The sequence below is a fragment of the Magnolia sinica genome, chromosome 1 (genome assembly GCF_029962835.1).
Source record: "Magnolia sinica isolate HGM2019 chromosome 1, MsV1, whole genome shotgun sequence".
In the NCBI taxonomy this organism is placed as follows: Eukaryota; Viridiplantae; Streptophyta; class Magnoliopsida; order Magnoliales; family Magnoliaceae; genus Magnolia; species Magnolia sinica.
The window spans coordinates 37,255,781-37,283,153 of NC_080573.1; the positions used below are offsets into that span (position 1 = coordinate 37,255,781).

At 40.1% G+C, this 27,373-nt stretch overlaps 1 protein-coding gene across 2 annotated transcripts; it reads right to left on the reverse strand.

Annotated features, from left to right (window-relative positions):
- Window positions 1–7,525: 7,525 nt before the first annotated feature.
- Window positions 7,526–24,438, reverse strand: LOC131245970 (chorismate synthase, chloroplastic-like). 2 transcript variants are annotated; one of them, XM_058245810.1, is made up of 14 exons: window positions 23,897–24,434; window positions 16,466–16,619; window positions 14,256–14,332; window positions 14,079–14,137; window positions 13,845–13,928; window positions 13,647–13,739; window positions 11,980–12,060; window positions 11,714–11,845; window positions 11,475–11,577; window positions 11,198–11,292; window positions 11,019–11,084; window positions 10,811–10,895; window positions 10,534–10,685; window positions 7,526–7,980 (listed from the first exon to the last, which is right to left on the reverse strand). In XM_058245810.1, the coding sequence occupies exons 1-13, from the start codon at window positions 24,045–24,047 to the stop codon at window positions 10,537–10,539; spliced, it is 1,329 nt and encodes a 442-aa protein (XP_058101793.1). In that variant the 5' UTR covers window positions 24,048–24,434; the 3' UTR covers window positions 7,526–7,980; window positions 10,534–10,536. The 2 variants fall into 2 exon arrangements, with proteins under 2 accessions (XP_058101793.1, XP_058101802.1); XM_058245819.1 differs by lacking the exon at window positions 7,526–7,980 and having other exon boundaries at window positions 10,533–10,685; window positions 23,897–24,438.
- Between the last annotated feature and the right edge of the window lie 2,935 nt (window positions 24,439–27,373).

The window sequence follows — 27,373 nt, forward strand, 5'->3', positions numbered from 1 at the left end:
CAACCCCTTCATGTGGAGTGGAATATATCACATACAGCACTTTCTTTTCCGCTACTAAAATAGCACATGCTAGGATATCCAAGCCATGAAAAAGGTGGTCCATGCCATGATGATCAGATGGTTGAAAAAATAGTAAAATCCACTAATCATGCGGGATACATGGCCCATAATCAATGGACAGTCGATAGAAATTATATTCATGCATTTTGCATGGATCCGATTTCTTACACACGTGACACTTACACGTTGGCGGGAAAGAATGGGAGTGGATTTGAAAAGTTCGTACAGTTCTTGTGTTTGGAAGCTGTGTGGGGCCACAAGATGCCTATAACAAATCCACTCTGTACATAAGATCACCGTTGTTTCGTGTGGTGTGGCCCACCTGGGTTTTGGTTTACTCTCATTGTATTGTGGTAGGTTAAAAATAGATGGTTGGTGATTTTCTTTATAGAGAAATGATCCAGCACAGTGAGTGATAGTGCTCCTAGTTGTCCAATCTATTATTGAACTGGACTGTTCATAGGTCTTTAGACCACATTTCAAGGGAAGCTGATTGGCTGGTGTGCCATATACCACCGACCTGACTCTTGTATTGACGCCACTAAGTTATGTGGGTCCCATTTGTTATATCCCAACTGACCGTCCATTTAAAACGAGCTCGTCATAAGGTTTGAGCCAAAAACATAAGACATCTAATGATCAAATGAACCATACTGCAAAAAGCAACGGGGGATTGAACATCTACCATTGAAATCTTTCTGAGGGTTATAGGCGTTTTGGATCAATATGATATTTGTTTTTACTCTTCATCGGTGTCTGTACAATATGTTATGGTGGCACTGACATAGGCTATTTGTGGTGTGGCTCACTTGAACTTTGAATATGATTTATTTTTGAGAATAAGGTCTAAAATGATAGGGCTTATGTAACTTTGATCTCCTTTCAACCTTGAAGACAACTAGGAGCTCGAGGAACGTCAGTCTGTCTTTGCACGGCACGTACCCACGCCAACTATGTTGGTGGTCTACTTGGATCCTTACTCTTGCTCCCTTGGTAGACTCTTAAGAGTTTCAACACCTGGTCAAGGGTTTAAGTATTCATAGGTGGTGAAATCCCACTACAACGTGAGTATGTGGGGTGTTTGTGTGCCTGTGGAAAAAAATTAAATAAAAAAAATAAAGACAAAATGTTGGTGGTCTACTTATCTTTGAATAGGTATTATTTCTCAGTCAAGCAGGTTACTTATTTTTGGATTGGTCTTATTTTTGGGCTCAAATATTAGGGCAAGCTCGCCAAACAAGAGACTATTGGGTCGATATGACACATACCTCTTGATGAGACTTGATGACACCAGCACACCAGCCAGTGGGTAGTGTGGTACACCAGCCAATCTCATTGAGACTACGTGCATGGTAGAACCCCTTTTAAGCTCCGGACAAGGAGAGGCTCCGAGGGCTACCAAAGGGCCACTGTGATGTATGAATTTTATCACCATGTATATCCATTTTTCCATATCATTTTAGGGTACTAGACAAAAAATAAGGGATCTAAGGCTCAAGTGGACCACACCACATGAAGCAGCGGCACTAAGGATGCCCACAATTGAAACCTTTTTAGGGTACAATGTGTTGTTTATTTGCCATCCAACCTATTGATACGGTTGTATACACATGGACGAAGTGAAAAAAAATAAAAAACAAAAACAAAAACAAAAAAAATATCAACTTCATCCAAAACTTCTGACACCCTTAAGATTTTTTCAACGGTAGGAATTTAATCTTCACTTTGTGGTCCATTTGAGCCTTGGATCTTCACTATTTTAGTATTATAATCTAAAATGATATGTAAAAATGGATGAAGCACCATAGAGTTCCATCCATGCTAAAAAAGACTCTATATGATCCGCCGGGTCTCCCGAACCTGAATAGGGAGTTATCGGGGCATTCAGAATCTAGATAGTAACTAGGCTTGCATAATGTCATCCGTAAATGGAGGTTCTATCTACTCGAGTAGGGCGTCTACGGATGCTGGCTTTAGCTCAGCAGGCCTATTGGATATTCCCAAGCTAATTTCAGATTTTTTTTTCATTTCTGCTCCCAAGGGAACCTCATTCTCAGCGGTAACCTCTGGAGCCTTTCTTCAAGCCTTCCTCCTCTTTTCTAACGTATGCCACAGGTTTGACTCAGCAAGCTCAATGGTCCCTAGGGTTTATGCTGGGAGATGCATACTGCCTTCTGGTAGGTTCTTCACGGCATATGGTGTAGGAGGCGTGGGTACTGGACGAGATTGTGCAGTTGCTGCCCCCATCTCTATGTTTTGATCGTCGTGGAGGGTATGCTGCATTTCCAGCAACCTCATGATAAGGTCGATGTTGCTGGTTAAAGCTCTTACTTGGTTCTCTAAGGAGACGAGCCAACTTCCTCTATTTCAAGACCTTTTGGCGATTACTGGCGAGGGTGGCTAAGATCGGGAGCCTGATTGGGAGGCCTAAGGTTTCTTAGGCTGTTCTTCCTGCATAGGCTCAACATCGACCAATGCTCTCCCTTTCTTCTTTGTCATTGAGCTAGGAGAGGGGGAGGATAGTAGGCTGCGCCGACCTGATGTTGAATGCTTTGTTGTCGTTCTACGGACGATGCCAAATTGTTATCATCTAAACCTGGATGAGCTTACCACTGCACCTGTATGCATTCGAATATCTGTATCAGTAATAAAGGACTACGAAGGAGTCAGTTTTGGCCAGGGACCCTCCGATGCCTAAGTTAGGTGAGTAAGTTTATCACAGGAATATGACCTGACTCAGAAATTTTTGTGTGTACCTTCCTCCCAAAACATAAGGTATATTTATAGGATGCTTAGGCAGTTTGCATATCGTAGCGGGATCTGTCAGATACACCGAAGGGTTTGAATTTGAGTAGCGATTTGCTTTCGAGAATATTTCCAATCTAATCTTGATCAGCATGCTCTTCGGCTATGATCTCGTTGAGTCTATCCTTACTCGGTACGATGAGAGGTTTTTTTTTTTTTTTTTATAATATCCCTCGTCCGATGTCAAGATCGGTCTGATCAGCTTGATCAGCTAGTTTTATCACCAAGTTCTAAATTCAAACAGTTTAGCTCGACAAATGAGTCTCTCCTCGGAGTTCATTTATGGGGTTTCTTGTCGGAGTTCAGCTTGGCTATATGGTCAATACGTTGGTGGTTTCGTTCGACAATTCTTTGACATCATTGCCCCCGGTCCACTCATAATGCATATATGTCCAATGCAATAGGTTAGTTCGATTTTTTACTAATAAGCCCAATTTTACCTACACCAACTGTCCTTGTCAAACAACTATTTACTCCAAAAGCTTAAGTTGTCAGAGTATGGTGTATCAATGTATATCAATGGACTTTATCACTTCAACACCCCCCGCACGTGCGGGATGGAACTCAACACGAGAACATACTGACGAGGGTGGAGGGACACTCACACCATAAATACGCCGGGCTTGGTTACCCGGTCCCGGAGCTGGACCTGATTTTCCTGGTCCCCCGTGGGAGAATAATATTTTAGAGAAGCATATTTTTGCTGCTCTCGAGATTCGAACATAGGATCTTCTACTCTGATACCATATTAAAGATTGAATTGTTTGGAATTCTGGCTTCCTGACCAGATCCGAGAGGTATATTGCGTATATATATATATATATATATATATATATATATATATATATATATATATATATATATATATATATATATATATATACACTAAGGATATTGTAGGTTATAAGATGTTTGAATTTACAAACAAAGAGGGAAATAACAACATAATAACAACCCTAACAAACATTTGATTTGAAATTTAAAATACAGAGGAGAAGTTTGTTAAGGTTATTGAGAAGATTAAGAGATTTGACTATCTTTATATACAATATACCTCTCGTATCTGGTCAGGAAGTCAGAATACCAAACAATTCCATCTCTGTCTGTCCCACCTCATGGTCGGATTCAATGTTCAACACGTGCAAACATAGGCTCCTTAGGTGCGCTTGTATGAGAACGGGCACTTGCAAAGTTTAAAGTACATGCAGACTTGCCCACTATTAGGAGCGGATTAGGAGTTACCCGGGTAACACATTAGTTGGTCTTAGTCTGACTGTACGGAGCCTACATTGATGAATGTGTTGTATATCCACGCTGTCCATCCGATTTTCTATCTCATTTTAGTACTTTATTCCAAACATTAAGAAGATCCACAATTCATGTGGACCACACCACTGAAAACTGTAATGATTGACCATTAAAAAATTACTATGGCCAATAAAAGTTTTGGATCAAGCTGATATTTTTATTTTCCTTTCATCCGGACCTGTTTGATCTTACCAACAGGTTGGATGGAAAACAAACATTACGGTGGTCCATGGATGGGCCCTAATAAGTTTTTAATGGAGGATATTCAATCATCACTTGTTTATGTGTAGTGGTCCACCTGAGTTTAGATCCTCTTAGTTTTTAGGACCACGTCCTAAAATGATATAAAATAACGGATGGACGGCGTCGATATATAAACCATTCATCAACGTGGGCCCTACGCTCAGGGTAATACCTACTAATGTGTTGCCCGGGTAACATCTAATCGACTCCCACACTCCGTCACGCGTTTGGGAGCGGATTAAGTGCGACACGGCCTTATCTAACACGGTTCGACCTTAAGCGTTTGGTCCACGTTGATGTATGTAATTCATATCCACTCTGTTCATCCGTTTTTTCATATTATTTTACATCATGAACCCAAAAATATAGCAGATCTAAGTATCAAGCCGACTATAACATAAGAAAAAGTGTTGATTGAACGTCCACCATTAAAATCTTCTTATGGCCTACCTTAATGTTTGAATAATGTTTATTTTCCATCCAGCCTGTTGATAATGTAAAAACAGACTGGATGAAGGGAATAAAACAAATATCATCTTGATCTAAAACATTTGTGGTCCATAAGAAGTTTTTAATGGTCAACACCACTGTTTCCGTTGATATGGTTCATCTGACAATTGGATCTTCTTACTTTTGGGTTTCACATCCTATGTTGAGTTGGAAAAATATATGGAAGGAGTGGATATACATTAACTTCATCAACGTGGGCCATACGGTAAGGATCGTACCATGTTGGGTACGGCCGCAGCCGCACCTAATTCGCTCCCCACGCGTCACGCGTTTGAACAGGGGGACATCCAATTGCTTTATGGTTATGACACGTGTCCCCCTCTTTCCATCGGCAATCTTCTCGGTGGATTGACGATTTGAAAATGTTGGCGACTAAATCCTCTCAAGTTTTGCACTGATGCAGAGAAATCCGTACCATAAAAACTGTGGGCCCTTCGTGGATTGATGGTATCTCTAAAATCATCCTCACCAAGAAATCCTAACCATCTAATTAATATCCATCAGTGAACGGTTAAAAGTAAAATACTGGGTGGTCCAAATTCAATGGTGAAAATCAGATGGTTAACATCTTTTTCCAAGTGAAAATTTTCAGTTCTGCTACATCCACTGTTGGCTCCGAGTGCCATACAACAATGCCACGTGTACAGCTGAAGAGTCACCAACCACCTATAAAAACACAAACTACAACTTCCATCAACAACCACAAGCCCATTCCCCAAACAGCAACCACAGTACAATACAATACAGCCAGCCACCAAGATGGACCCTTCATAATCAATGGCCATGAGCAATATAAGATAGACCTGTCCTGTCCAATGGTCCATCATGATCGTAGTGATCCAATCCAATATCGATGGGTAGGGTTGGTGTGGTCCATTCATCAGCCTCTTTTATGCAAGCAGCAGTTTTCAAAGGTGCAGATGAGTTGTTTAGGATTCTCTGTGGTGGTGATATTTTAGAGTAATGAATAATCTAGGATGGGACAGACAGATAATGGCTCAATTTGTTACCATTAATTAATGATCTTCACCATCCATTTTATCAATTTTACAGGCTATTGATCAGCAGATTAGTTGATTGGACTGTCCAAAGTGTCTTGATGCAACTGGGAGCACCGTAACCTACAATACTCCAAGAGCACTGCACCATTTCTTTAGTTAGATAAAAGGAGTTTGCAGAGTAGCCTGCATAACTTCAGCTTGCAGAGTAGCCTGCTAATTTTGGGTTCCAATCAGTTGTGGTTGCTTGGTCATTGTATCTTAAACAAATAGCAGAGGACATTATTTTGGTATGTTGGATCCCACAAGCACTGTATGTTGGGCTGAAATCATATTTAAATGATGTTTCTGCACCTACTGAGCCAGTGGTCAATGATGAGCATGAACCAGGGTCTGAGGTTCCTGCACCAACTGAGCGAGAGGTAAGAAAGGAAGGAATTGAAGAAAAAGAAGCTTGCAGAGCTTTAGTTGACGTAATTTGAACCAGACTTCGAGATTGAATTGTCATATACAGTTGTCATTTGAATTGCCATTTGATTGGCTAAACAAATTCTATATCAATGATTCTTTAATTTCTTCTTCTTCTTTTTGTGTGTGTGTGTGTGTGTGTGTGTGTGGTGGCGGGGAGAAATTAGAAGAGTTCTTGAGCTTGTTTTGTTGATTTTTCTTTCATTATATGGATTTGAATCTTTCTTTCTTACCGGTCTGCTCATTTCATGATCACAGCCGTCCTGAGTTCTCTTTTTATCTTCTTACAAGACGTGCAAGTCTATTGACATAGATATGCAACAGGCATGTTGTCTGCGATGAATTTCAAATTCACATCCAGTTGTTATATTCATGAATTTACTGTTATTATACATCAACTTCCCAGAATCATTCTTAGTCCAAATGGCCCATTTAAGGCAATGAATGGATGAATTTGTGTTGCACAATAGTTCAGAGATTTCATACCCATGTTCCACACCCTTTGCATGAAAAGAAAAGAAAAAAAAAAGTGTATGTTCTATTATCCTGACAATCACCAAGACAATAAAAATTACCTATGTGGGAAATGGGTTTTCTTAAGATAGAATTTTGGTAGAAGCAGCTTTAGTCTAAGCATCTACCATTTGTATTTTATCATTTAATTTAAAAGTCTTTTGATTGAAAATTAGTTCACATGAGAATACAAGTACTAATAAGGGTGAAAATCATGAATTTGTTCACTGAATTGCTAATCAATTGATGTCCGCAGCCATGGAACAGAAACTTAATGCAATTTCTGTAACAAACATACAAACTGCCCTCAGTGAAGATGAAGAGAAAATTAAGACGTTACACGGCAACTATCCAACCCAGTACCAAGGGCCACAATCTTCACTTCCTCTGCTTCAAACCGCATATACCACTAAATTCAAGTTTTGGTTTCAAGTCATTTGCACACCCTGCTACTGACTGAGCGTCACATGGAAAACAAGGCATGAAATCCACCCCATCCATCAGGTTTATGGCCATATGTTCATGGTGAAATCGAAAATCAGGACGACAGACGCAATATATCAAATCAAATCCTCCAATTACAGTTATCAATAAGAAGAATGGACCAATAGAAGACAGAATGGATCAAATCAAATCCTCCAGATAGATGCCTCAAAATTGATATAAGTGCCCAACTAATGGACTGTTTAACAAGATAAATAACATTCTAATCCTAAACATTTCTTCAAAACTAGCCCAAACAATGAAAAAGAGCTTTAGCATAGAGAATTACAAGCATCTTTTGTTGACATTGACGTTAATGTTAACATCATAATCGGTTGCAATTGACAAGCTATTTAGTCGATGCTCCAAGTCTTCAGACATCCAAATTAGATTCAGTTCTTTATTTATTTATTTATTTTTAATCACTTTTTAAGTCTTTTTTCACGATCTCTAGCTCTTTTTTCAACAGATCATGCTCCTTAGCCTCAAGCTCTCTTTTCAAGAGTTCAAGCTCCTTCACATCTTCGTGACTCAACTTAGGTGCTACTTGGCCTGGCTCACACTTGTTGCACCAACAAAAGAAATTGCAATTCTGTGATCATATTAAACACAAGTTTCAACAGTTAGTGTAAAAGCAATATAATTAATTTCAAATTAGTGAAACTCTTAAAGGCTTCAACAATATCACATTCATGGGACATTTGTAGAAGAGACTATATTTCGTGATGTCTTGGATTTTAGGACCAAACAACTTGCTTGATTGCCTATATAATCTATTGGCTTAACTTGATTAGCCAATTTGTAATCCATAGTGTATATTATTCGTTCATCAGTAAAAAGAAGAATTTTATTAGATTCACTAGTTTGGAGTTTCCCACACAAAAAAATTACAGGATTTCCAATTAAAGCATGGAGCATTCCCGAATGATGCTCAATTTCTATTGAAAGCCCCAAAATCGGGTTCCACCATAATCAAGCTGACAGCCGCGAAAGACAATAAAGTTGTGTTCCACCAAGACTGAACGGAAAAACTACATCAAACCGTGAGAAAAATTTGAAACAAAAAAAGGCCAGTGCACACCCAAAAAAAAAAATCCCAAAATCGGGCCATGGGTACTGCCCGCCATTAGAGGATGGTGCGTATACAAATAAATCATTCACCACCAAAACAGCCCTAAAATCCCCATTTCAAATCTCGAAAGGCCACATTTGAATCTGAAAAATTCTAACACCCTAAAATCCCCATTTAAAGGTCAACATTCAAATCTAGAAAATTCCAATACCCTAATTAGATAATCCTCCATTCCGGCCTAAAATCCCCATTTCGAATTTGGAAATTCCACATTCGAATCTGGAAGATTCAATAGCCTAATCAAAGTAAGAAACGCCACAGACGAGGGGAAATCCCAAAGCTCTAAAATTCCAATTTCGCATATGGGAAGACCTCATTTGAATGTGGAAGATTCAAAAGCCCTAAAATTCCCCATTCTGCAATGCCCTAAAATCCCCAAATTGGCTTTTTTTTGGGGGGGGGGGGGGTGGTAAGGGGGAAGAGAAGATGGGCTGTATGGCCAGCCCCATTTAGCCCAAACTTGTGACTGTACGGCCGCACGTGTGAACTCGTAGGGCTAGCCGTACGACCCATCTTCTCTTCACCCTTACATCCCTTGGATTCCCCATCAAAACCCTATCAGCCTTCACCCTAAACCCTAGATTCTCAAATCCTCCAATTTCCCCAAATTCCCAAACCATAGATCTCTAATTTACCTAATTGACCCAAATCCCTAATTTCCTCTCATCCAAACCCTAATTCCCCCTTTACCAATACCTAAATCCATCAATTCCCTTAACCAATTTAGCCCCAATTTCATCTTTTCCCAAAATTTCCCTAACCCTAGCCTTACCTGTATCTAAATCTAGCAAGCCCTAGGTAGTATTAGGTTTTCCCTCTTAAAATAGACTTATATCCCCATGCAATTTGGATGTCCTTGCATCTATTAGATCCTTGTTTCTTGTATTTATTGTTCATGCGGGACGTTGCTTGCTAATTTAGGCTTGAAGTCTTCATATTTTCTTCTTAGGATCATGAGATGTGTGATGGCTTTAGCATGCTTATGACTTTTAAATAATTAACTTAATTTGCTGATTGATCTCTACTTTTGGTTTAGCGTCATACATCGGTCCTACATCACTAGACTATCCATTCAATAGTACCATTAGACCAAGCCACAATGCAAGAACCGCGTTGGCCAGATGATCATAACCCTCTGAATGAGGCCCATTTGTTAGAATTGTTCGTTTTTTATGAGCCATCGATCGCATGGTTAGGATCATCAAATTAAAGTGCTACTTTGGAAGCATAAGCAATACAAAGGGTGATCTATCGGATAGATGTTTCGAGATCATGATTAGACCTATTTTGTTTTTCCACTCAATCTGGACCTTCCATTTTCCATGCTATTAATCAGATGTTTGGGAACCTCCGATTGGTGTGATTTTTGCCCCATGCTTGCCCCTAGTTGGATGAATGAATGGACAACTCAAATCGACAATTGATTGTCCCGTGTGAGCAGCTTTATTCAACATGGTGCTTATGATAATGAAACCGAACTCAAGAACTTAGACAACATCACATAAAGCAATACAAAGTTCAACGAGAATGAGAGGGAAAGAAAGTGAAAAGGAGAGAAGGAGAAAACAAGAGAGAGAGGGGTGGGCTGCCGCAGTAGCGGTGCGGAAGAAGAAGAATCGGGTTTTTTCCTTTTCTTTTTCTTCTTTTTTTTTTTTTTTTTTTTATTTTTTATTTTTTTTTTTTAGGGTTATTGTACATAATGACTGTTGTGGGACCGTAACGGCCGTTACAACACCGTAGCAGTCGTTTTGGTTTGTTTTTTCTGGACCTCCCCGTTTTAGCCTGGTATTGTGTAACGGTAACTGCCGTTACTGTTACGTATCGGCTGATAGGTAACCGATCTGGGACACCTTACCTACAACATATCATTGCAATCCCACACCTTTGTTTGTGGCTGCTAAGCAAAGGCAGACAACTCAGTCCTTGAAATCATAGTCCTCTGCTACTTGTGTACGGATTACAGGGATTTCTTGGAAAAACTTTAACTAAAATCAGAGAAAGCTCACAACTCACCCTTCAAAGCGGAAGGCCAGACGCGTCAGGCTTTGTTGACTCCACAGGTTCTTGGAGGCAAGGGTTGATGGGTAGTAGCTGGCATTGTGCATACTGCACCATCAGTTGATCCAAAATAACCAAAGCGACCATGGCTTCCACCATTGGCACAGCTGCAACACCAGAAAGCAATCATTAGCATGAATCTTCTTCCATGATATTTAATTAGTTTAAATGCAGACCAAGAAAGCAAATGACAGAGGGGAGTTTCCCTATGAAGGAAGTTTCCTGAACAGACCTCGAGGGACCACACAAGGATCGTGGCGTCCTCGTGCAATAAGTTCAGTCTCATGTCGGTCTCTGGTCACTGTGTGTTGTTTTCTCTGCAAGTGTCGCATAATGAGTCCCATAAGCAAACTCAAAGATTTAGCTGTCAGACTGAAATAGAGTTCCTTTTTTCAATCCATGCGGAATATACAAGTGTTCTATCAGGGAGTCCAACTCACTGCAATTGTAGAAGTAGGCTTGAAAGCTATCCTCATGGTTATTGTTTCACCATTTGATATTCCACCCTGCAAGAATTAGAAAAAAATGCATGGAAACCCAGGTAGCACTTTAGAAGTTTGAATCTTAATGGAATAGTGAGAAAGAAAAGGAAAAAAGAAAGAATGGGAACAGAAAATACCTGTATCCCACCCGAACGATTTGTTCTTGTTCGGATTTTTCCATCCTCATCAGTATAGAACTCATCGTTATGCTCACTTCCTGTCATAAAAGTACCTGCATAGATTGCCACAGACAAATTAGTTACACCATGAATAAAATCATGAACCCATAATAGCCAATGATCTCTTGAAGATAGAAGTTGAAATGGTTGTTGGAAGATAACGACTAAATTATAAACAGTCTGTTTCTGCTTTTCTATTCACAACCAATCAATGCTCAAAGACATGTTTCTGTACCTACAAATCCACTACCAATTTCAAATGCCTTGGTTGCTGGCAATGACATGACAGCTTTAGCAAGCTCAGCTTCAAGTTTATCGAAGGCAGGTGAACCAAGCCCCTATAACCAAAGGGGTCATCTTTATTAGACAACTGCTGACTTGGATTATTTCCAAACATGATGAGAAATGTATATATGCTTGAAAGGAGGCTTTGTGAGTCTACTCAGGAGAGAAGGAATTGAACTGAATACTTACACGTGGGACATTCCTCACAATGCATGTCACAACACCACCAACAGAGTCCCCTCTCACTCGGATGGCATCGATGGCATTAATCATCTTCTCAGCATATTCAGGATCTGGACATCTAACAATATTACTTTCTACCTGGGAGAAATTCATATAGGAAGATTCTTAGGAAATTGCAACAATAGCAGTATTAGCTAAACCTCATCAAGAGAGAAGAGAGAAAAAAAAAAAAAAGAGAGAGAGAGAAAGAAAAAGAAAAAACTGTTTCTAACCTGTTCGAGTGTTACAACCTCATTGTCAACCACACCCTCTGGAAGTACAACTTTATGCACTTGAGATACATATGCCAAAACCTGAAAATCATCAAGAATATTTAAGCAGGGATGGATGCAATGCATGACAAGTAGTCAATCAGTACCTATCCATGCATGTAATCTTGTGGATGCATTAGTGATGTAGGACTGATGCATGAACCAAATAACATGTGAGATCAAGTAGTAGAATTATGACAATTAACAATAAAACACAAGCATTGCCATAATAATCACGAATCCCATAAAAACCAAAAGAACATCATGCATAATCATAGCCTAAGTTACCAACATCGTCACACAAGATCATTAAAAAAAAAGCAACTAGGATCTAATAGATATAGGGATGTCCAATTAACATAGGATATAATCTATTTCAAAGTAAAAAACCTAATACAACGTAGGGTAAAAATTAGGGTTTGGGTAATTTGGAAAAGGAGAAAAGTTATGATTTTTAGGGTAAGGGTTTCAGGAATGGAAGAAAATGGTTTTAGGTCGAAGGATTCACACGTGTGGCCATATGGTCACAAGTGTGGCATGAGATGGACGGGTTTAGGTCGGTTAGGGTTTGGGATTGTAGATATGTAAATGAAAGATGGGTTTAGGAAAAGATGAGGGCTTATGATGAGAAAATCGAAGAACTTGAAGAAAATACCTAATGGAGGGAAAAAGAGATGGTGTCGGGATAGATGGAGACCTCGCACCTCCGTTGATGAAGATTAGCCTCGCACCAATCTTCCTTCCAAATTGCATGAAAGTATCTTCAAATCGCATGAAGATGGAAGAAGAAGAAAGCAAGAGCTTTTTTTTTTTTTTTTAAGCACAAAATCCAATGAGGGAGAGGTTCACATGCCCACCCTCTTTTATAGCTTCAAGAAAGTTCAAAAATTACAATAAACACCCTATTTTGTAAATTTTCACAAAAATATCCAGTCTAACTAAATCAACTAAAAACACTCATAATGGTGTCCAAATATAATATCAGCAAAACTAAATCCTATAAGTTGATAAAATCTAAGAAAAATTAGTGTGGACAATCCACGATCAACAGCCCGATCATGTGATCCAACGGCCCGATCATCACGTCCATCCAATCCAATGGTCTGGATCACTCTATAAAACAGCCCATGTGCATTTTCCCAGTATGGGGTCTTCCAGGTGCTTGCACATGCACAAAGGGTCATCAACACGGTCACGGGTACTCGCCTAGCCACAGGGAAATTGGTGCGACCCGCCTCCTCTGATATGTACACAAAGGTGTACATGTAGTGATGTCCTCATCAATTAGTAGCAAGATATAATACAAAAACATGTTTAATTACACAAAATAAACAAAAAGATCAGACCAGAACATTAGTACCCTAAACGAGAAAATATAAAATTGCCTCATGCGCAAGTAGACAAGTTCAAACAAAAACAATAAATCAATAGTATTAAAACATATGGACAAGCTGCTAAAGATGATATGCACTACACCTACATGCATGCATAAGACATTCACTATGCGTTGAATTGCATATTAATTCGGGATTTGGGGCGAAGATAGGGTACAACAACTTATGGAAAAGGGACCCAGCTGAAATCATATCAATAAAAGATAGTTGCACTTAGCAACTTAATAAATGCACCTCAGTTCCTGACACCATCTTGAGAATCTTCTTTGCAACAGCTCCAGGTATAACTCTCCCAATGGTTTCTCTAGCTGAAGATCTGCCACCCCCCTACAATTCCATTTGGAACAAGTTTTACAATGATGTTTATACACCCAATCATCTAAAGAATTTGGTTCCAATGAGCCATCATAACAGGTGGGAACATGAGGTTACCTGTACTGATCTCACACCATATTTAAAATCATACGTGGCATCAGCATGAGAAGGCCTATATGCTATTGACATTTCACTGTAATCCTGCAAAAGTTGGCGGATGGGAATGATTTGAAAATTCAGAAAGCATGAAGATGCAAGACAATAGATGGTGATCATGAGGGGTTTTGCTTTGGAACTTATGAAACTTGAGACCTCATATTAAGGAAGCCCCCAGTTCCAAGAGACACTCACATGACTTCTTTGATCGGTATTTGGTACATAGACATGGATTGGGGTTCCTGTAGTCATTCCTGCAGTACATATTCTGCATCAGTCAACAGATTACTCTGAGAGGAATGGCAAATACACCACATAGCATGCAAGAAAGCAGTGACTGAAAAAACAAAAAAAAGAAGCAGCAACAACGACCTTCAGAAACGCCTGAAAGAATCTGACATGTATCAGTCTCTTTTCTTGGAGTAGTTATTCGGCTCTGCCCTGGCCTCCTGGAGACATTAATTTTGGAGTTAAAACTTGAACATATTCATCATCATCATCTTCTTCTTCTTTTTCGCTTATTGAAAAGCCCAATATTCGTATTTTTAATTTCATCCCAGTTATTAGAAAATGAATAGTATTTTGGGCACTTGGAAGCCCTATCCATAGATAAAAACATTGGCCAAATAAAATTTATCATTAACCAGACAGACGCTATGTTAAATAGGGATTTATCAGCAATATGTGATGCAGAACTCCCATTTTTCTCATTTATAAAAAACCACAATAACTGAGAAAAAATGAAGATATCTCGATGAAATAAGGAGACACCAGCAGCATATTTAGATACATTACAAAATAAAAATGATGGCCTGAATCTCACAGACGGCTGCCAAGTTGGCACATGGACAGCAAGTCACCTCTTCGATTTGGTTTGCACAAATCACCTTGGCATCTCTCGAGTTGCATGGGCTAAACTACAGTATGAATTTGCTAAACTGGTTAGTAAAATCAGCAGTGCGTCCATATCCACTGTACATGTCATACATGTACATTGACCAGTCCTTGTACTTTCCAGTCTGGCCAGATCCAGCCAGTAGAAGTCCCTGTCCAGGACAACTACAGGTTTTGATCAGATTTTGGAATGATATTGTTTTTCTTTCTTTCCTTCTTTCCTGCTGATGAAGCTTTAAGTTCATCCTCGGAGGCTTGTCTCTCATTGCATGCAATAAACATCCGTTGTTGAAAATTCCCCTTTGCAGGTAACATGTAATACTTGTGCTAAGGCATAATGTGAGTCATGACCATGTTGGCATGTGAACAGTGTTGGTAAACATTAGTAATGGGCTTCTTGATATTTTTCAGCCAACTACTCAGGCATGACCCCTCATGCGTGTGGGTGCTCTGTACTTATGGTTTGTCTTGCCACTGCCCCTCCATGATTCTGCTTGCTCATCCTTCGAGGCGTGGGTGTATGTAACAATTCGATTGGAGGTTTATACTGGGTGGGATAGTGTCAATTTGGGCCTCTGCCATGGCCTATTTTCAAGAGCCTGGGAAAATGGGAAGGTTGATGTCTGGTGGGGCAGCTCATAGTAGAAGTTTTACCATTTAAAAGACGACCCCAAGTTTCTGCAGAAAGGTAAGATGAGAAAAAAATGGTGGCCCATATCTCTATATGAGACCATTGATAGAATGATAGCATAGAGCATTGAGTTTTACAGGGAAAAGGAAATCAGTAGTCCAGGGACGATAAAAATGGATACAGAATTAAGGTACAAAATTGGAAATGAAGTGCATTAATAATTTATCATAAAATTTAAATTGAAGATCTAGTCAAATAGCAAATGAGTAGGAGAGTGAAAAAGAAGTCAGTAGTCCAGGGATGATAAAAATGTGTTGCTGTTGAGTTAGAAGAAACCCCTTTCGAATTAGTTTTGCCCCATTTTTATTGCTATTTGCATGAGATGAAAGAAGAATAATAACAAAAGAGAAATGGATGTAATTTGTTAGAGAGGACAGAGGGTCCTGGTTAAAGAAGAGGAAAGAGAGTACTGGTTTGACAAAAGAACAAATGAGAGAAAATATCAATAGATATTGCTAAAACCAAAAGTTTCCATAAGTAAAATGGACACCAATATAGATACAGTGAATCTACCACACAAAGGTATAGCTGCAAGCAGCCAGGACTGTCCACAGGCTGGGCTGGGCCAGGGAGAAGTCAGCCAGGGTCCAGCCCATTTACATTTAGTCCGTAACCTGGCTCGTTGGCCCGAAACTTTTCAAGATTGGTTATGAAAATAAGCCTAGATTTGGGCTCAGACCGAGCCTTGAAAACGGGAAGGTTGTTAAATATAATCCCAGGCCAAGTAGATCTATTTTCAGGACCAAAAATATTGCTTGAGTCAGCCCATAGGCCTAACAAATAAACCCATGCCTGACCAGTGGTGGGCTTGGCCAGGAAGCTTGACGGGCAAACCCCGTCCATTGACATTTAACAGCCCTGCAAGTAGTGTCCATTCTCGATGCACGTGTTCGCCACCAAGGAAGCAAATGAACTGCTAATAACTTGATACTAGATCTAGTTGCACCAATATAACAGTGTACTTGTGACGAAGAATCTGACATGTTAAAAGGAATACCTTCTATCAAGTTCTACTTGCATATCAGCTTCTGAAAGGGGAACCCGAGGAGGGCATCCATCAATAACACACCCGACACCTCCTCCATGAGATTCTCCATATGTTGTAATGCGGAACAAGGTCCCAAATGAATTTCCAGTGCTAGCCTGCACCTCTGGCATTTTAAGTACAGCATGTAAGATTTTACACATTTCAAATCATGAACAGATAAAGGTGGAAAACAAATAAAGCACCTATGTCTAGTCCCAATTAGATATCAAGCATGGTACATGGCTAAATAAGTGGAGAAAGAGACCAGCAAATAACAGCATGACATAAATGATATCCAATCCCCACTCCCCATGGTTAGTAAAAGAATGAAATTTTAAGACAAGAAAGTCTAAGGAAAAAAAATAAAATTTGATGCATGATGTAAATGATATCCAATACCCTCCCCATGGTTAGTAAAAGTATGAAATTTTACAACAAGAAAGTCTGAAGAAAAAAATAACACACCACAGGGGTGTTTGGTTGTTGTTTTTTTCTCACCTAACAATTCCCTAGTTTCTTTTTTTCTTTTTTAAATGGAAAAACAAGTTTGGTTTGCACTTTTTTGTTGGTTTTTACATTCCCCAGGAATTCCATTCCTCAGGTTTCTAAAAAAATCTTGCCCAATCATTTAGATAGGGAATGGAAAACCTGGGAATTACAACAGAATACTTTTCCCAGGCTTCCCCCAAAAAACCCAGTGTGCAAACCAAACAATTCCCTAGAAAGCATAGAAACCAGGTAATGAATTCCACAACAACCAAACAGACCCTGCATGAATGCAATGGAGAGGATGCATGATATTAGGAAGCCCTCCAAAACACCCATATCCATAAACAGTTGCAACCAAAAGCAATTGTATCAGCTAGTTCAAGAACTATGGATGAAAATTAAAATTATGAAATGAATTAAAATCAGCATTCTAGATAAAGAAAAACAGAAGAAAGAAAACACTCAATTTCCACACGCACACGCACATGGGCGCGCGCGCGCACACACACAGCCCCCAATGCTCAGCTGCACACCAGTTCTCGTGAGAACTCATCACACGTGATGTGAGCCCAAAATCTAAACGGTCCACGTGATGCAGCACCCCATGAAACCCTCAAGGCCTAGCTTTTACCCTAATCCAAAACTTTGGTGGGCCATGGCAAAAGAAAATAGTATCCTTCCTTGATTTTCATCTCTCTTTTCTATGGACCACCAGAGTTTTGGATCAGGGTGAAAATTGATCCCTAGAGGTTTCATGGGGTGCCGCATCACATGGACTGTTCGGATTTTGGGACCATGGCACGTGAGTCTCTCTCTCTCTCTCTCTCTCTCTCTCTCTCTCTCTCTCTCTCTCTCTATATATATATATATATATATATATATATATATATATTCTTGTGTTAGGAAATATGTTTTTAGATTTCTTATTTTAGAGATCTTTGCTAGAAAAGAATTCTATTTTTAGATCCTTTAGGTTGTGCTAGGAATTTATCTCAAGAATGAGACCTTGTAAACCTCTCCTTATAAATAAGGGGCAGGCCCAATGAAATAACAGAGATAAATTATACTTCTCTTTGGGAAAAATTTCTTTGTTTCTCTACAATAGTGTTGGGAGAGAGTTGTGATCTCTAGTACAAGACGAGAGGGCTGTTACACTTGCTCACTGTAATTGCTTATTTTCTCGACTTGCTATATGCGGACCTTCCCACACTTGTGTGGGTTTTGAACATCAATAAGTTGCATTTCTCTACTTGAATTTCATTGCAATTAGTTTCTTCTTGATCTAGCCGCATTAATCACCCAAGTAAACCAGAACTGAAACTGGTGTAAGTTTGTAACAAAACAATGAACATTCAAGAACTGCAATAGAAGAATTTAGATGAGAAATGCAACAAAGACATAGATCTTGAAGCAGAAAGTGCCACCAAACCAAGTTACGATCTCAAACAGTATTAAGTACCGAAACCAAGAATGATTCAACAGCCAATACCGAAAATTTCAGATGAAAAGACTGAAACAATGACCTGAAGTTTGCAAATAGCATGGTTAAGTAACAAAATTGCAATGAAAAACAACTTTCAAGCCTAAGATTGATGGCTGCTTCAAAGCTTATTACTAAGGTAAAATATGCTAGCTCGCTCATACGTTTCTTTTTCAGCATGGCTTCAAAGCTTATTACTAAGGGCCTGTTTGGTTAACCATTTACCATAGTAAATGCTAGGAATATCATAATGATTACTTTTAACATCCATTTGGATTGGAGGGAAATTAGGAAGGTAATTCTGTCTTGAAAACCGAAATTTCATTAGATATGATTGCCTTTGTAAAATCTGTGGGCCCCACCGTGATGTATGTTTCCAATCCATACCATCCATCCGTTTTAGTAGCTCATTCTAGGAAATGAGCCCAAAAATGAGGCATATTGTATGCCCAAGTGGACCACAACATAGGAAACAAGGGGGATAATGACATCCACAATTAAAAACTGAAATTTGTGCAGGACCCACAATGGTGTGTATCTGTCATCCAACCTGTTCATAAGGTCAGCCCACAAAAAGTTTCCAACAGTAGGTGTTCCATTCCCATTGTAGTTTGTGGTGTGGTCCACATGTGCTTTGAATTTGCCTCATTCCCTAACTTGAGCCGATAAAACAAATGGACTGTGTGGATCAGACATACATTAAAGTGGGCCCCAAAAATGTTGTATCGTTTTCTCCTATTTGATTTTAGTGTATTTGTCCACATCATCTAAGTGGCTTAAATGAACTTAAAATGGTAAATAATTATTACCCATTTACCAGCATTTACTGTGGTAAATGGTTAACCAAACAGACCGTAAGGTAAAACGCGCACGCACATGCATTTGGCAGTTGAAGCCAGTCTTTCTTTATCTTGTAGCTCAGAAAGAGTAGATTGGAACTTTGCAAATAGCATAGTTAAGTAAGAAAATCACAATGCAAAACAGTTCAAAACAATAGAGACTGAGTGTTTACACCCATTTTTGGTGCCCTAACGTCGACCGATCAAAGGTTGCCACGTGTTGACACTACGAGGCTAGAATTGGTAGAAATCCTACTCTCGCCCGAGATCTTCATTTGATCTTCCTTTGGCGTTACGCATTCTATTATTAATGCAGAGGCATAGACCCTTATGCTTGCCTTTAAGAGGACGTATCGACGGATACCACGTGGCTATGTTTATCATGGCAATTAATGAGGCAGCGTGCCCAACACGTTTATAAGAGTTCCATCGAGAGAACGGTTCTTATCATATATCTGGTTATGATACACTCAGTGATGCCATCTCTTACAATCCTTCCAAAATGGGAGATCTTCCCAGAGACGTTTGGAGAGTCTGAAGCGTTCCAGAAGGTTTTGAATATTAGGAGATCAAACTGATATCCAAGTGAACCCGGCTATGGTTTAGAACCAAATTAGGAGAGATAGACGCATTAGCCAGATCAAGTCCCAAGCCGTACATTGATTAGAAAAAAAAAAAAAAGAGAATGGGAGAGCTCGAGGACCCAATCCTGTGGGCGTGGTTCAATTGGGATCAAGAGCTTGGGAGATCAAGATGTGATAGATCTTGTCCATCTAATCTCTCCAGCATTCCAAACCATCAAGGAACAAATGCCTAAGATTAAATGCAAAAGGTGGTTCAATTTGGACCGTCCAACACCTCGAAGCGGAAGAGACAGGGAGTCTAAAGAGATGTTGATTGGCCATGATTTGTTTGAGGTTCGGGATCAGCCCTTGAGGTTCCCTGGCCTCGGCCTGGTTGTCCTCATTAGAGGGATTTTAACGTTCCCAGGCCTGATCTTGAATCCATTTAGTGGGCGATGAAGATATCCATAGCAAGATCAACTATGAGAAGAAGATCCGAGAAGCTTGTAGTTTCGAATCCGTCCAGGAGATTTCCCTATCTAGAACACACGCCATAAATGCAAAGGATCCAAGATCATTAAGGGAAACCCAGCGAGGGTTTTTTTTTTTTAAAAAAGCAACATCAACTATCATTAAAAGAGGGAAGGAGAAAACAGCGGGAGGAGAAAAGAAAGAAAAAGAGAAAAAACAAAAATAGGGAAAAGGGCAACGCTACCGAGATGGCAAACCAACCCTAACAACCTAGGAAAGACAATTCAAAAGCCCTTAAGTCCTTAACATTACAAGCTCATTCGATCACCAACTTTTTAGCCCTCGTTCCAACCACCAAGGCGGACGAGGAAACATTGTTGAAACAGCGATTGTTTCTTTCCTCCCAAACAGCCCACCAAATAGCGATAATTGACAAACACCAAATGATGGATTTGATCTTCCCAACTTTCTGCCCATTCCAAGTAGAAAGCAAGCCTCCCGCCGAGTCAGGAGTACACTAGGAAACAGAAAAATGCTGACAGAAGTCGATCAGAATTGTAGACATGAAGGGGACGCATGCAGCAAAGACAGATGTTAACTATCTGCATTCCTCTCTTGAGGAGATTATCAACAGTGAGAATTTTGTTACGACCAGCTAGCCAAGCAAAACAGATAAACTTAAGAGGGGTCGGATACTTCCAGATGAAAGGGGACGCTTCTTGAACGTGATGATTCGCAGGGCTGGAGGCAGCGTACAATGATTTGACTGAAAAATGGCCCGACTTCTCCAACTGCCAGAGAAGGCTATCGTGCTGATTACTGAGGGGAGCCGAACGAATTAGGCACTCCATGAGAGCTGCAAACTTCGAAGCCTCGGTATCGTTTAGATTTCTGAAGGTTTTGATGTCCCACACAATGTGACCAAACGAGATAGAGTAGCAGTTAATGATAAGGGAGTCTTTTGAAGGGTACGACCGATATGTTTGCAAAAATTGAAATTTGAGGGGCTGATCCCTGAGCCAACGATCTTCCCAAAGACGAATAGAAGATCCATCGCCCAACTCGAACATGGTATGCTGGATGACAGAGGATTTCTCTTTGATGACACATTTTCAGATATGGGAAACGTTGTAAATCGGGGCGTCTTTAGGCCACCAGTCCCCTTGAGATGAGCCATACTTACCTTTGACTATTAGCGCCCACAAAGCGTCCTTCTCAGTAGCGAATCTCCAGACCCATTTCCCAAGTAACGCAGAATTCATCAATTTCAGATTTTTCACATTTGCCCTACCTTCCTTAAAGACCTTGCAGACGTCATTCCAGTCCAGCAAGTGAAACTTCCTCTGATTTTCTTTACCAAACCACAGAAAATCTCTTCTGATTTTATCAATGACCTTAAGCACCTGACCTGGACACCTGAAAAGGGGCATGAAATAGAGGGGAAGGCTAGACAGAGCAGCTTTGATAAGAGTGAGATGACCACCCATAGATAAATAACGGCATTTCCAGGTAGCGAGAAGCTTTTGAAACTTGCTGATGATTTTTTCCCACATGGTTTTCAGCGGCCGGCCCACAGAGAGATGAAGGCCAACGAAGTACGTTGGGAAGGTGGCGAACTGACAACCAAGAGTGTCTGCATAGGTCTGAAGGGAGGGAGAGGTAACGTTGATACCCATTATCTTAGATTTGGACATGTTGATCCTGAGGCCGGAGACCGCTTCAAAGCAACGAAGGGAAATAAGGAGATTGTCGATACATTTCGCCGACTCTTCCGAAAAGATCAAAGTGTTGTCCGCAAATTGGATGTGAGTGATCGGGTTGGGAAGACCACGCATCGCAATTCCGCAAAGAAGCCCCTGTTGCTGGCCTCTGGTTAGCATAACAGACAACGCCTCTGCCACAATCAGAAAAAGGAGAGGAGAGAGGGTGTCACCCTGGCTCAGGCCTCTCGAGCTTTTGAAAAAACCTTTGGGGGATCCATTAAGAATAATGGAGAAGTGGGCTGAGCCAATGCAAGCAGCGATCCACATTCTCCACTTAGCCCCAAAGCCCATCCGACCTAGAAGGAAGTCCCAGGCAACGTGATCGTAGGCCTTGGCTATATCCAATTTGCAGAAAATGCCTTTTAGATTGGACCTATGGTAGGAGTGAAGGACTTCATTTGCTATCAGCGCAGCATCCGTGATTTGTCTACCCTTTATGAAGGCATTTTCAGAAGGCGAAATGAGGTTGCTGATAACCTTAGCAAGCCGAGAGGCAAGGACTTTAGTTAGAATTTTGTAGGGACTCCCTATCAGGCTAATGGGTCTGAAATCGGAGAAGGAGCTAGCACCCGCCACCTTAGGGATGAGGGAGATAAACGACACTCTAAGCCCCTTCAACAATCTCCCCCGATCGTGAAACTCCTGAATGAAGAGCCCAGCAAGGGTTTTGCCGCCTCAACAAGTTAAAAAAGGAACATACGAAGAAGAGCTCGTAACCCTACGCCAAACACATCTATCTACTTTACAATTTACTTGTCCAATTTATCTTAACATAACATAGCCTAGTTCTAGCATAGATTGTTATTGCCTAGTGGCTTCCACTACAGTACCTTAGGAGTGGATTAAATATCCGCAACCTTAAGTCGTAGGATCATGATCAACTGAGTTCTGATTTAACTGTTCATACTAATCCAGTCACATCCTGCTGACCACCCGCCTCGATCGTCTGTTCTGATAGATGTATTAGATATTTATCTTTTCATTTATTTCTTTAGATATTTAGTACTTTGTCAATTGTAATGGGCCATACATTCAAATATTAATAAAATTGGCATTGCTTAGCCTTCTTTTATTTATATGTATTTTTTTATTCCTTTAAGAAATATTGAGCTAAAGTACTGGTGAAAGAACAAGTCCTTAAATCGGCAGAAGCACGTCTATTGTCGCAAGGCAAAAATAATTCATTTGGAAGGGCTAACCCCTACCCTTTCACAAAATGCCTAAATGTTGAGTGCAACCGGCGGTCGAGAGGGTAACTAGATCCAATGTCCAGTCTCCAATCTGTCCGTTTCAATGCGGGGGAACACCAGTAGTTCAATAAAAAATTAAGTCAAGTAGACTTTGGCAGGCCCGCGCATCATACCCACACATGAAAATGGAATACAGGCCCTCGTTCACACGTGTGGCCTTATTTGATTGAATTGGCAGCAACACTGAGAACAGATCAAAAACTTCCACATAGGCAATTCCTAATGGATCAGATCCCTCAGAAATCAGTTCGTCATGTAACTACTTCAGGACAAAACAAGTTCTAACATCAAAACAGAGAATTCAGCGGCCTAGATTTAAATCTCAGATGGATCCGAGTTCAACCGAATCAGAATTTAAAGCAATTCTACAAAGCCTATTGAATTCAACATCCTAATTCCAAGCAAAAACCTAGAAATTTGCAGAGATCAGGACCAAAATAAGTCCAAAACGGCAAACTAAAGACAGATTCCACAATCCAGATCAGGAATTCAGTTGAGGATGTCTAAAAGAAGATCGGAATCGATAGAAGACGGGAATGAATTTACCGAGCTTTCGTGCAGCAGGAGTGCGTCGGATCGAGATCTGTACGGACGGAGCGGATAATCTCCTGAGATCTGAAGCTTGGAATCCCAGGCCATAGATTCCGTCGGTTCTCGTGGCTGTGAGAAAGGGTTTTGACGACAAAGACGTCGCCATGGAGAGTTGATCTCTGCTTTCGGAACGTCTGAAATGGAGGAGATGGGAAATGGAAATGAGAGATTTGGTGGAAATGGGTATATAAAGACAGGTCTTCCCCCACCTACTCCTCTGTATCTTTCAGCGGGCTCTCGCTACCTCACCAACCCCTTCCCGTTTGAAAATCAGGAATTTGCAGCGGATCAGATGTGGAACACGTGTGTCAAGTTTCCAGGTGCGAGTGGAGTTGACGGTTGACCACGGTCCACTTATGATCTGGTGTCCCGCGGGAGTAGTAAATAACTTTTGAGCAGCGGGGACGACGGGCGGAAGAAATCTGCAGTGGGAAGACTGAAGAGGATTACTCTGTGAAGGCCAGGGGTACTCGCTCGCTGGGGTCGTTTGGATGCCTGAAAATCCTCAAGCTGTAAGGGGATTAGATGTCATCCAATTACAAGGCTGTTTAAATACCTGTATTTGTCTGTAAAAACTCTACAGGTTATACACATTATAGATTTTAGCTGTACCATGAAACTAGTAAAAGGCCATGTTTTGGGTTATAGGTGAAGATATGTAGGGCCTGCTGTAGTGTGCATGGTATACTCAATATGTCTGTCATGTGCTTCCCTTGATGCTTTATTATGGTGCGCCTGCCCGCGCGCGCACACACACACACACATATATATATATATATATATATATATATATATATATATATATATATATATATATATACACGGAAACGCTCACCTGCGAACCAGTTCGTACCTGTTACTTACGAACTTTTTTGAGAACCCATCATATGTTGATGTAGATCCAAAATTTGAACCGTTCATGTGAAGAAGCACCTCGTGAAACCCCCCAGGACTAAGTTTTACTTTGATCTAGAACTTTGATGGGCCATGAAAAATTAAAACAGTTTTCTCCCTTGATTTGCATTTTTCTTTGCTATGGCCCACTAGAATTTTAGATTAGGGTGAAAATTTCTCATGTGAGGTTTCATGGGATTCCGCATCACATGGACCGTTCAGATTAGACACCCATGACACGTGTGCAAAGGTGCGCATGTGCGTAGGTGCGCAGGGGAGCATGGCTCTCTCTCTCTCTCTCTATATATATATATATATATATATAACTTATTGATTATCAAATGGATCACATGGGGGAAGCATGGGATGTCCATCATTAAAAACTTTCAAATTGTATTTGGGCTGCTGTGATGGGTGGTGAACATCCAATTCATTTAATGTGTTCATGTTTTAATGTTCTCTTAGAGCTTAAATAAATAAATAAAATCAAGTCCTAATGTAATTTTCAGGTTTTGGAATGTGTTACTTCCCAAGCTCTATGGTATGAATATCTATTTATATATTATAAACACTTTATAAGTTATCCAATGCATAATATACTTACTTGAAAACAGATTACTACTTAAAAGCAAAATAAAATAGCAGAGCCAAATAATATAGCATGTAATATGTTTACAATTGAAACTCTTTTCTAGCGTAAATTATTTACAACTAAAAACTTTATAAACATCCAAATGACCCAAGATTTTCAAGATCTTCACGTGACACTTTTGTTGGATCCTCGAGGGCATGGATTGTGTACTGCCTCCCAAGGACTTAACTAGAGTGGGATGGCCATTTCATGGGCTCCATGAGGCCCACCGTGATCTTTTTCTTTTTTTTTTTCCATCCATGCCGTCCATTTATTTTTACAAGTCATTTTAGGACATGAGCTCAAAAAGGAGGTCGATCGAAAGCTCAAGTGGACCACACCACATGAAGGAGTGAGAGTTAGAACTCTAATCCTCGAAAACTTCCTGGGGCCAACCGTGATGTTTATTTGCCATCCAATCTTTTTATAAGGTCCTGTAAACCTTGTATGAAGGAAAAACATGAAGGGATTTTGACCAAAAAATCATTGTGGTATACCGAAATGCCCCCGAATATTAGAAGGATTAAACAAATGTCCTACTTAGTCACCTGACACCTTTTAAAAAAGAGTTGGGATGAAAATTACCCCTGGTTGTGTTGAGCTAGCGAGAGTTGCAGGAGGGGTTCGGACGGGGTAAACACTGTAAGACCTACTATATTGTTTGTGAGAAATCCACACTGTTCACATGCTTTGTCAAATCATTTTATGACATGAGCTCAAAAATAAGTAAATCTAAATCTCAAGTGGGCCACACAATAGAAAATATTGGAGATCATATGCCTATTGTTGAAACATTCATGAAGCTGTAGAAGCTTTGGATTAAACTAATATTTTTATTCTTTCAGTCCATCCCAATGGTAAGGAGTTTATGAGCATTTGTGCCACTTTATGAACAATTTAGATTGCATATAAACATTATAGGGGAGCCCAGAAAAGTTTGAATGGTAAACAATTCCTTTTCACTATTTTCTAGTCATGTGGTCCACTTGAGTTTCAAATCTGTCCAATTTTTTTGTCTCAAGTCTTGACATGATATTCCAAAATGAATGAATGGAGTGGATTTCACACAAACATCATGGTGGGCCCAACATAGCTTACAGCAATAGAAATTGCCTCCAAAAAGCTTTTTTTATGGAAATCCGTGTGACATAACACGGATCGGGTAAGGGGACCTATTTAGAGATGGATGGTTTTATGAGGCCCACTATGATGTATATATTTTATCCACTTCGTCCATCCATTTTGAAAATTATTTTAGGGCATGAGCCTAAAATTAAGGGATATCAAAGGCTCATGTGGACCATGCCATTGAAATCAGTGAGATTGAAAACCTTATAGGGGCCATATAATTTTTGGATGTAACTCATTTTTCGGCCTATGACGTTAAATTAAATTCTAAATCCAATGGATGGAGTGGATTCGATATATAACCCATGGCAGCACCCACAACTCTTAACACATTATAACATTGACCCTTACCACGTTACAACATTGACCCATATCACATTACAACCACGACCCTGACCCTTATAACACAACAAGTTCGAACCTTAACATATTACAACTACGACCTCGACCCTTATAACATTACAACCTCGACCTTAACCACATTGCAACCACAACGTCGACTCTTATAACATGACAAACCTTAACCCTTAACACATGATAATCTCGACCCTTATGACATTACAACTACGACCCCGACATTTATAACATGACAACCTCGACCTTTAACACATTACAACCAAGACCTCGACTCTTAGCACATTAAAACTAAGACCTCGACCTTTAACACATTACAACCACGACCTCGACCTTTACCCTTATCAAATTACAACCACGACCTCGACCCTTATAACATGACAACCTCAACCCTTAGCGCATAAGAATATCTTACCTTTCACATG